This window comes from Symsagittifera roscoffensis, chromosome 6 (genome assembly GCF_963678635.1).
Source record: "Symsagittifera roscoffensis chromosome 6, txSymRosc1.1, whole genome shotgun sequence".
In the NCBI taxonomy this organism is placed as follows: domain Eukaryota; kingdom Metazoa; phylum Xenacoelomorpha; order Acoela; family Convolutidae; genus Symsagittifera; species Symsagittifera roscoffensis.
In genome coordinates, this window is record NC_087067.1 from 52,053,537 (window position 1) to 52,065,804 (window position 12,268).

Below are 12,268 nucleotides of genomic sequence, written 5' to 3' on the forward strand. Positions count from 1 at the left end.
ACAGACCAGCATTTGTCTCAAGATAGAATCTCTCAAATAGCAGCCAGGAAGGAGAAGAATCGGAGATGCAATGAAAGAGAGCTCGGAGAGCCGGAAAAGCACGAGGAGCAGAGAGCCAGTCTAGGAGGTGATGGAGGAATTTATATCCCAGCGAATAACCCAAAACTCAAAAATTGTTACCGAATGTTATTAAAAATATAACGTCAATTGAAATTTTTGTTTGAATTTTACTTCTAGAGTGGAATGTGAGGAGTTACTTACAACATGCCAATTATTTGAGGTGTTATTTTTAATTATGGTATTTTTTCCATCATTGTAAAGTGATAGCAGGTACCTGCCTGTCAAAAAGTATTTCTTCTGTCTGCCTTAGTCTGACCTCCAATTAAAAAATTTCAAAAATCAACCAGAATTAACAGATTCAAATTTCATCTTTTATGATCCCTTGATACTTGGGAGTGTTTTGTTTTGTTTGTTTTTTTTCTAATCTTTTTGTTTGTTCTAATCTGTTTTGTTTTTTTCCTTATGTTCCAAATGCATATAAAAATTGCAAAAATGCTACAGTTTTGAATATAGCAACCAGGGGCTGGATCTAAGAATTTCTCAAAGAAGGGGGGGCAATTTATCGAAATAGTAATTTTTCAAGACCCAGGTTGGAAATGGCTGATTTTTGTTAGTTTCTTTTTGTTCCTTCTACAATGGGTAAAGTAAACAATAATTGTTAAGAAAAATTTCTATAATAGCTAGAAATGATACGCCCAAAGTGATAGGCAAGCTGTTCTTGAATTGTTTTTACAAAAAAGATTTCCAAACGAACTCATAAAAAATTTGCTCGGATATCAATGCAAAGCATTGAATATTTCGACTGCTCTTTTATCGATCTCGAATGGTTTTTGTAACATAAAATTTGGGGAAAGTATTATTTTGGACAATATTGAAGATCAGGTATGAAAATACTAGTCGTACCAAATTATTACCACCTGTAAGCTAGCCTCAATTCGATTTGGAGCGATTTTTATATGCGGGAGAAGTTGCCGCCCATAAATAATTTGCGTTACATTTTTAGCATTGTGAATAAAATTTTCAAATCTCGGTTAAATTAGTCCAGAGCATGGCCAGATTATCTCTTTTTAAACCCCCAACTTTGCAAAAAACAATCGGAGGTAAAATATCTGTTTATGTTTTGGCCAGAAGGTCAATATCTCAATGGGGAATATTTTTTATTTGTCAAAAACTACTAACTCGATTGCCGAACATTGACTGAATAAAAAATCACTTAGCATAAATATTCCGTTTTCTTTGAGAGTCGGATCAATAAAAGAGAGTGATTGTTTGTTTCAGCGTTCAAAGTTGAAGTGTCTCACAGTTTTAGGGTGTGAAAAACGAAGTGTCTCACAGTTTTAGGGTGTGAAAAACAAGTAATTAGTTGAAATTACTTATATATCAGAGCAAATTCCAATTGTTCCGACTGCCGTTAAATAGAGCTGTAAAATTAAAAAAAATTGGAAATTTATAGAATTAGGACAGTATCGCAGATCAACTGTGAACAAAATAGTAACTATCCTCAATTCAGTTGGAACTTTTTTTTTTGTGCGAGAAAGTTAGCCACGAATAAACATTTCATCTTAACCCTTGTTGACCAAAAATGCTAATCATACATTTTTCATATATGTAAAAATTCTAATCAAACACCTTTCTTTCAATTCCATTTGTTTTCTCAAACTTTTGGGATTTGCTTGTGACCGTTCGGCGGCAATAAACATGGTTTACTCAAAACTTGAGTTAATAAAGGTGTAATTGTCTCGCATTTACAATGCATAAACGACCTCTGAATTGTACAGGGGTTTTTTGAGACAAATCACATACTGAAAGCATCAACTTTTTAAATTTTCGGATAACTTTCAACGATGATTTTTTTAAAATTTGAGTTTTTAAATTATCATACCTTGATCAAGACATACATAAGCATTCCATACAAATAATAAGAGTTTCTAGCGGTATTTAAAAAACTCCATTTCTGTGTATTTAGGACTATTTAGGACTACTTTGCATGCATTTTGAGTGCTAACCTCCATCTGCGGTTGAAAAAAAAGCAATTTGGGGTAATTTCAAAATTGCCACCAAAAAATGTTATTCATACAATTTATATAAGGAAAATATACGATTAGCGTTTTTTGACAAATTTTTTTTTATTTTTTTAGTTCGATACACCGACTTCTATGTCAAAACAAAAATTTATATTCTTTAGAAATTCGATGACACCATTTTAGCAGAATGTATGAAATTTATTAGTATTTTTTATACATTTATTTCATGGAATTGTATGACTAGCATTTTTGGTCTATGGAGGTCGACCCGGAATGTTATCTGCAGAAATACTGTTTATTCAGCTTGTTGCGCTTTTTCTGCAGAACTAAGACGAATCAAAGATAAGTTTTGAACTAAAAATTAAACAGAATGAAACAAAAACACGAAAACAAACGAATTCACAAAATCACTGTTTTTTTTCTGCTGTTTTCTTCTTGTTGCACTTCTTTTCACCTGATAAGAAATGCCTGACAATATTAAACAATTTTGATGGATATAAGTATTACAGGTGAACGAATGGGTCAACCAATGAGCGTAGAAGAAATGCCACTGAAGTGTAATCAACCACGTCCAGAACTAGATCTGCACGGGTTCTGGCTCGAAGAGGCATGTGATTTACTGATTCATGTTATCAAAGTATTGGAAAGCAGAGGATACAAACAGTTCGAGGAAGATATCGTCAAAATTGCTGAAAATATTCAACGAAATTTTTCTTATCTTTTTTGTTTTATTCCTTATGTTCCAAATGCATATAAAAAATGCAAAAATGCTACAGTTTTGAATATAGCAACCAGGAGCCGGATCTAAGAATTTCTCAAAAGAGGGGGCAATTTTTCGAAATAGTAATTTTTCAAGACCCATTTTTAGCCAGTTTTTTTTCGCCGCAGTGAAAAAACAGCGAAAAAAAGGCGTTTATAGGTATTTATTGGAAGGTTTCGACAAAAAAATTGGAAGTTTTTTCGACGTGCCCCTTAAAATTAGTGTATATTGGCGCCAAGGACGCCTTTATAAAAGTTTTAGGATTGGTCAGCATGAAAGGTGGTCCTAATATAGAACCAGAGGGGGGATCCTTGGGTGGTCAGGTCAGGGTGTCGATTTCCGGGAAAAAAAAATAAATTCGCTACTGATGGCAACAACCATTTTTAAACCTCTTCTATTTTGTATGCAATTAATTTTGGCGATACTTGTATCAAGGTCATTACTGGCCAGGGTCATCACTCAAATTCCGCTGGGCCCCGAATTAAACCCATGGTCGAAGCAATACTCAGTCATTATGGTCACACGTGGGAGTACGGAGGGAGAAACAACCAGAATGTCGGACTTCTGATTGTGACCTTTAGATAGAAAACAACTCGCGCAAAATTGAATAATGATAACGACGTCATTAAAGTTAATTATAACGGATTATAACCTTTACATTTTTTTGCAAAATCATTTGCAACATTTCTGCGTTACTCGCGGTCTACTCGCAATCTAAGCTTGCTCAAATCAACACCCCCCTCACTTTGCCCCCATCCGCATTTGCCCTACCCCCCTTCCCCTAAGTTTATCCCTACGCCCACTCCCATGTTTACTAAAGTTTACCCTCAAACCCAACCCCCCTTCCTTTACCCCCCAGTGTTTGTTTACTATTGAACGGGGACGGGGAAGGGGGATGGGGAAGTGGGTTGTTAAAAGAAGCGATGAAATTTACGTAGAAATGAGATAACTCTGAAAAAACCTGCAAAATTTATGATTTCTTCTCCAAAATTACATTATAATCAATTATAATATATTATGATGGATTATGATTATGAAAAAATTCTGCTTATAATTCATATTTAATGAATTATAATAGACTATATTACATTTTTGAGAGATTGTGATCCATTGTTTTTTAAATTTTATAGATACTGGCTAAAAAATGACAATATAATCGGTTACTATCCGTAGAACTCCAGTGCGGGGTCGAATCTATAACTGAGTTTAAGTTGATATCTGATCAAAAAATGTTACTGACCTTAAGACTTTACAATGTTTTTAAAACTTGACGTTTACAAAAAACAGGATTTTTCTCATCATTTTGATTTTCTGTCAAGGTATCTGTTGTTGTTTTCATAAAGAAAACAAACATTATAATTGTATTTGAATATAAAAAGGTATATATAGAAAAAGGAAAAAACCAGTTTTTGCAATTCTTCCTCCGTCAGGCAATTCGTAATTCTTCTCCCGAAATTTTCATCTTTTTCTTCGAAATAAGGAAGAAAATCAATTATCAGAAAAAACTATAGCTACACTTTTCCAAAAAGATTGGAAATCAGTATATTACTTAACCCTTTTCATTTTTGCACGTTTGAAATAATTTAGAAGAGTTCTCAGCAAAACCAACCGTGATCAAACTTTTTACCCTGCCGGAGAAACAAATTAAGACTGGTCCCAATCTTTTGGCTGTTTCTCCCCGGTTAGACTACCTTGTTCTTACCGTTGATTTTCTTGATGAAGTAATTAGAAAAACGGCGGAAAAAAGCCTGTATGACCAACTTTTTTTTCGTCTGGTAAAAAAAAACCGATCAAAAACACGACATCAGTTTTCCCCAAAATTGAAAAAAAAAGGTCGTAGTTTATAATATAAGACGGAAAACAGCCTAAACTAATTGCTCCTTATCAGGCAATTCTTTCCTCGTCAGGCAATTTCAAGTACAAAGGGACGTATATCTCAAACTAGCCTAAACTCAGGATTAGCGCCTAGATAAGCGATTTCATCAGATTTGCGACATCAAAAAGATTTTTGAAACGTTGCCGAATCCAATACAAAATAGGCGAACTCCAGTGGCAATGTATGCGGAATCCAAACCATCATTAAAGTGCCCGAGCTTGGCGTCGTAATGTTTTTTTTTTGGTAAAAGTGGACAAATGAAACAAAGCTCATCAATGTCCGGAAATCGTTTGACTCCAAAATGATATCTATCGTTTCACAAATCATAATCGGGAAGGTTGAATAAGGGCTTTCCTCTCCCGCAAACATGTGAAGGTTTTTCTTGGTCGAGCAAAGTCGTGACATATGTCTTGTGGTTCTTGCAAAATTTCCTTGAATGCGGATTTTGGAAATTTTTGTCACGCAAAAAGAAAAAAACCTGCAGATGCAGGGTGCAAGCAAGGTCGCGCAGAGTCTTTTTGGTCACGCAAAGTCGCAAAGAAATTTTGTGCTCGCGTAACATATCTTTTTTTTTGGGTCGCGCAAAACCGAGACGTATCTTTTTGGGCCGGGCAGGGTCACTCTCAATTCTTAGGTTGCATAAATTTGCGGCATACCAATTTTGAGTCGCACATGCCGCATAATTACTTTTTGGGTCGCGTAAAATCCACAAAAGTTATTGGATGCCGCAAAATCACGACACACCTATTTTGAGCGATAATTTTTTCAACATACACGTTTTGGATTGGACGATTGCAATATAACTAATTTAGGTGGCTATGGTCGCATCATAGTAGGCGACCTCGGCCCGGGTAACAAGTTTGTAGGACTTAATATCCTGTCTTCTTATTTTTCTAATTTCTCACGTGCGAGAACATAAATAAATAAGAAGGCAGGATGTTTAGTCCTGAAAACTTCTGGTAACTAATGAATTTTCTGGGGAACGAAGAACACTGTGTGAGTAAAGTCGAAAACTGAAAGACCAAAACATAATTACCGAAAATAATGGCAGTTCGTTATTCTTTGCTGACCTGTTACTTCGAATAATTACGGTTATTTAACGTATGAAATTAAATGTTTTCAATCAGTAGCTACCCGAAACCGATCTACCTGAACCAAAACGAGGAAACAAATATGGTGTGCTGACCCAGCCAGGAGCAGTTCCTGAATATGCGAGCTGTCCCGGCCGACTTTGGAGCTCTCACCTCTTCTCGCTCTGTTGGGGGGGGGGGGGGGGCGAGGATTTTCGCGCTAGAATTCAGAGCGAGAAAAAATAAGGTCATAACTAATGAGTTTTCCGGTGAACGAAGAACAGTGTGTGCGAAAAATCGAAAACTGAAAGACCGAAACAAAATTCACAAGTTTATGAGGCGCTGTTTTAAATTGATTTATGTGTACTATTATGAAATTCATTTTGCGTTCTTTATGTCATTGAATTCTGCTTTTAAATGCCAAAACTTAAGGCAGTTCGCTATTCTTTGTGGGTTTTTAATTTCCGACAATTACGGTTGCTTTATGTCAATCAGCCAGCTACCCGAAACCGATCTACCCAAAACCGAACCGAGACAGAAATATTCCAGCACACATTTGTCGGATGAAATTAACTGCTTTTTTGCTTATATGGCATATTACACGGATAGTTATTTGTGGTATCCTGCTATAAGACTTGTGTGGTCTATATCTCAATCTCTGGCGACAGAGTGATATTTGTGCGAATAATTGAATCGAAAGTAGTGTCAATAAACTGAGTCGATACTTTTCACCTGTTAGAATCAGTCGATAAATCGTATCTTTCATTCCAAGTCATCGTACCAAAGTTAAGATTGTTTCTCAATAGTAACTTTAGTACTGTAGAGACTAAACAAAGTATACTCTAAGCATGACTTCTGTCAGGAGATTGACTCCAGTGCAACTAATCGAGAAGAAGCGAGACGGATTCAAATTGAACGAGACTGACATCGAGACCTTTGTGGGGTCTGTGATCGGATCTGAGGGGTTCGAGAAAATGGAGGACGCCCAGATAGGAGCCATGCTTATGGCCATATTCTTCCAAGGACTCGACTCGGACGAAGAAACGTATCTGACCGAGTACATGCGGCGCTCGGGCGAGATCCTCTCGTGGGACGAGTCGTCTGCAGTCGTAGACAAACACTCGACCGGAGGCATCGGCGACAAAGTGAGCATTCCGTTGGCACCCATGTTGGCAGCGGCAGGTGCCAAAGTGCCTATGATTTCCGGCAGAGGTTTGGGTCATACTGGAGGCACGTTGGATAAATTGGACTCCATTCCTGGATTTGGAGCTGCCAAAAGTATGGAACAGATCAAAAAGGCTGTCAATGATGTGAGTATAAGCTCAGCCCAATTGACTTGAAAAATTATATAAACATTTTCCGTAAGTTGTCTTTTTGGTTATTTAATTCTGGCCTAAATTGAACTGATTTATTAATAGAAATTAAAAACTTTGGGTTACTTTTTGATCAATTTTGGTTTAAAGTTGGTACACTAAAATAGGTCTGTATTTATAATTTTGGTTTACAAATCCAATTTTGGATTTAAATTTTGTTCAAAATTAATTTTGACCTGCCGAAACGAAACAAGAAATAAAAGATCCATAACAAGCTTCTCACCACCAAAATCTGAATCAATGACTGCCCATACAGATTGCCTGAAAGTTCCTGTCTTGATAAGAGAAAAATGATGGACAAGAAAAATGATGGATAAATTGGTACCGAAAAAAGAGCAAATAATTATATTTTATTCTTTAACAACCTTGCAAAACAATTGGTTAAGCTATGATTTGATGTATTATCTGAGCACATAATTTAATTAGAGCCAAATCCAATAGTTTGTTTATGCTTCTACTTTTTTATGCCGTGTCAGGTTGTTTGAAAGTGAGACGGAACTTTGTCTTCGGATGGGCTTCGGTTTTTCTACTCTTTTCCGCGCTAAAACAAGTGCCACATATAATCATCAGTTTAGACCGATAGATATCATACTAAAGCCACTTCTAAGTTGTAAGTCGAACGACAAAAAATTTTCGAGAAATCTACTCACTTGCTTTTCTTGTCTAATTTCGGGCCCGGTGCAAATATCCGGTGCAAATGTCAAACATCCGAACTTATTTAAAACTTATGTAATACTATGACATTAGAATTTCAAAAACAAGCCATAGTTCAATTCTCCGGTTCCAATTTAGCGGATTCTCGGTTTAAGGTCGCCGGATGGCGTGCTACGCGCGCGTCGCCGCTTTGCAGCGATAACCGGCTCTAACTTTCATACAGAGTCCTACCCTCTATTGGCAAGCTGGCAAGAGCTTGGCGCGACCGCGGCGATCCGCCTTCAACCGACCACTATAGCATCTGTTAAACGAACGCTATAAATTGGATGTTTACCCTATTAGAGCAGTTTTTAGGATGTTTGCATCACTTTTTGGTTATTGAGCAGTGAGAAACTTAGTATTACTCCAAAAAACCAAGTTTTTGACTCTTCGTTTAGCGCTTCCTTGTCAAAAAAAAATTCAAAATTCAATAAAATTTTTTGAAGCAAATAAATCACCAATTTAGCACCAAAAAATGTTTGAAATATATTCTTCATTGTTTTGGTTTTTGTATTTATTGGAAGATAACTGTATTCAATTATGGTTTGATCTTTAAAATATTAAAAAATTAATAAAAAATAGATTTCTTGACAGATTTCAGTAAGCTTTGCTTCAATTTTTGTTAGTTACATCTCTTTTTTGCCCGTTACATCTCTTTTTTGGACAGTTAGAAGTCTTATAAAACTCATAAATTTTTTTAAAAATTCTTTGCTATCTTTGATAATTTTTCAAAATTTTTCAAGATCCTGGCAAAATTTTCAAGATGATTAGACCTGGGAAGCTTCTGCTTTTCTTTTCATCAAACCACGCGTAAAAACGGCAGAAACTTGAAAAAAAAAGTTTATTTCTTTGAATGTGTTCGGAAGTTGCTTCAGATTGGGTGTATTATTGTGGGCACTACTGACAAGATCACGCCCGCAGACAAGATCCTCTACAAGTTCAGAGACATCACAGGCACTGTATGGATCTTTGGACTCATCTACGGTTAGAATCATTTAATACAAAGATAAACAAGTGTAGCCTGCCTGTTGCACTAGAAGTAGCATAAACAAACAAGAAAAAAGATATTCAAGGTTGAATTCGCAACAAAAACTGCGCAAAAACTTTTAACTTCTTTCATCAAAGCGGTGGTCCCTTTAAAAGTTGGCTCCAGAAAACTGATCCCGCACCGAGTTTCAAGGATAAAAAAACGTTTATACCGGAAAATGTTGTCTAAAATGTCCTTATAATCCATTGACCCATTGATTATTGTTGCAAATTTACCGCGACAACTCTTAATTGTCATTATAATCGATTAATGCGTAAAAATTCAATCCGTTGAAATCCAGTAAAATTCAATAAAATTGGGTAACAGTTCATTAAAATAATTTAATAGGAGTGGAATGGAACCAGTTTAAAACTAGTATCTATAACCAAATATATTCTTGATGAAAGTATCTTTATGAAGTATTTCTTACAATCCAATCATGTTCCATAACTAACACTGACAATTATTTGTAGTGCTGAAAGTACTCGTATTTTCCGCACCAGAATAATTTGAAAATAACTTAGAAGACAGTTGTTCTCCTTTTGTTCTCCAAGCTCCAGATATCTAACCCGCAAATACCAATATACGCTAGATCTATTGAGTCTATGAAATATAAAAGTAAGATTAAGATCGGTATTAGACTAAGAAGCTGCATGAATCAATCCGGCCAAAAATAAGATAGCGTGACGAACAGACGGTGTACCATATCTGAAATTACTCGATGAGTAAGCTACTCCAAGCTTAAACTCATCTGAAGCGACCAAAATTCTCGATCAAGACCTACTAAAAACTTACTTAGATTTAGCAAATTAGAATCAAAAATAAGATCAACAAACATATAGCTAAATTGCAAACTGTTAGATAGCATAGACAATTTAATAAGTATGTCTCTATGTCTCAATACGTCTACTCCATTATTGCAAGGAATACAGCAAACACCAGGTCAAAAATTGATCAGCAGAGTAAGCTTCTAAATTGTGAAATGACGCAAACTTCAAAGAAATGACGCAAATTCTCTTCAAAGTTCTCAATGCAGTAGATTTCCATTCTCTAACATGAAATAAAAACTACTTGGAGCCTTACGATCCCTTTTCGAGCTATATACTTCTTGAAGTTGAAAAATCATATTATATAACCAGCAGAAAAAACGATCAAAAATTACACAAATCGTTCCTTTCATCAAATCTGAAGTAAATTGAAAACTTCTGTAAAAATAAAAGTTATTGATAAAAAATACAAAAATTAGTTAGTAATAAAAGTAAAGTAATTTTTATTTAATTTATCAAAAATCTTTGCTTTTCAAGGAACCTAATCATCTTCGCGTTCTTTTTTCTCGTTCTCTTCATCCTTGGTTCCTCATCTAAAACATAACCAAAATTGTTTAAAAACTAAAATCATCTCAATTCACATTATAGCAACCATTTATTCCCAAATGTAAATATTCTAATTCTCTTGAAACTTAAATCTAAACCTTATCAAGGACTATCCTTGTTTTTTATTACTCTAAATTTTCTTGAAAAATTAGATTATCAGAGCTATCTTTGGATTATTCGACTTCAAATTAATTTTAGAGTTTTAATTACTAAATTTCTCACTTACAAGCTATTTATTTAATATGCAATGTAAAAAGATTTCTGAGAGAAAACGGAACGAGCAGCAAAGGGAGATGAAAACTCGGCGACATTCCGACTCTGGAATGGCAAATCTGTTGATTTGATGCCGTAATCACAACCCTCACAGGATTTAAAAAATGGACTCAATATCGCAGCAAAGGAAATCATTGAAAAAGACCATGGCCAACTCGATGTTGATCTCACATACCGATCCTAGTCACTTGGCACTTCACACAGAAGAGTCGAAGTTGATCTTGTGTCAGCGAGCGACGACCCAACACTTACGAGTGCAATCGAGCGACCGGTTTTCTGTGCGGATCCTACACGGGATAAGGTTAGAGCCCTCGTTTCGACTTTAACAGATAGGTTTCCTTTTCTGGATTCACTGTTAAAGTCAATCCCCTCTCTTCCTTTTTTCCGCTCCGCTGTTTTTAAGGCTTGGCAAATAGGTTTCCCTCTCGGGATTCATTGCAAGCAAGTCTTACAGCAAGCAATCATTACCTAATAGACCCATATCGATATAATTGGTGAGACCAGGACCCGCCTTGGTTCGGTAGATGCGAACAACTATCGCTCACTTGATCAAATTCTGTCTGCTCACGACGATGATTTAAACAAGTTCCTAAGTAAAACGAAAAAAGACAACATTGTTTGTCTATTCAAAGAATTCAACGAAAAAGAGAGCATTCAGAACGACCTTAATGCTATCAAAACTTCAATAAAAAAGTGCACGATGACGTTAAAAGATCAGCAATGTCAAAAACGCGATCAGCAGGGGGAACTTTCAACGGTAGCTACATCTCAGCACTGTTGAAACAGAAAAACTCCGAAGATGATAAAACATGTTAGGTGAGGATCTCCGGTATACTTTCTTTGAGTCACAAATTGTTGGCTTTCTTTGAGTCACAAAACTGACTAATTTACTGATTATTCGATTCTTATTTTTAATACCCGAAGCTTAGTGAACTCAAGTAGGCGCACATCTCTATCAAACTTTGTCGTCACCAACAATTTTGACATCATCTGTTTAAGCAAAACATGGCTCACAATTAACATCAGCGACTCCGAAATATTCCTCCCTGGCTTCAATATCTTTCGTTCTGACAGAAACACCAAACAAAATGAAAAAACAGCCCATGGTGGGGTCCTTATTGCAACAAGGTCTGCACTAAAATGCCATGAAATCTCTCTTCCTGACCAATTTCAAGGTTATTGCACCGCTATAAACTGGTAAACTTCCGAAGCCACATTACTAATTGCCACATGCTATTTCCCCCATCCTAGCAGCAAATTTTATCTTCCGTATTTGTCACCTAATGGAATTCTTATCGAACTGCAATGCAAATCATCGTATAATGAACGGAGATTTCAAGCTTTCTTCAATTGACTGGTCCATTCAAGCCTCAGAACCGCTCCATCAATGTATACTTGACAAAATAGATAAATTAAGCTTAACTCAAACTGTTCATTTCAAAACAACGAACGCTTCTATACTTGACTTAGTCCTTGTTAGCAACCAGGTTGAAATAATCGACACCCTACCACTCGACGTATTTACTGCACCAAAATCTGATCACAAACCTATTAACTCTATAATCCGCAATAGAGGAACTCAAGAAAAGCTCCACTTTTAGTAAAACCAGTTTCAATAGCTATTGCAAAGCTGAATTCAACGGTTTAAACGATGCGTTTTCAATCAACACCTTCTCACCTTACTGCTGGTCAAATGTTACAAAAATAGTGGAACTATGGTACGAATGAAATCATAGCTT

At 35.9% G+C, this 12,268-nt stretch overlaps 1 protein-coding gene across 2 annotated transcripts in view; it reads left to right on the top strand.

Moving 5' to 3' along the window:
• The first annotated feature begins 6,401 nt into the window (after window positions 1-6,401).
• Window positions 6,402-12,268, top strand: part of LOC134848403 (thymidine phosphorylase-like) — a 30,867-nt gene continuing 25,000 nt past the window's right edge. Inside the window, exons 1-2 of one of the 2 annotated variants that reach the window (XM_063865833.1) lie at window positions 6,402-7,100; window positions 8,732-8,840. In XM_063865833.1, the coding sequence (XP_063721903.1) occupies window positions 6,639-7,100; window positions 8,732-8,840 (571 nt within the window). In that variant the 5' untranslated portion in view covers window positions 6,402-6,638. The remainder of the gene's footprint in view (window positions 7,101-8,731; window positions 8,841-12,268) is intronic. The other variant, XM_063865832.1, reaches the window with a different exon arrangement.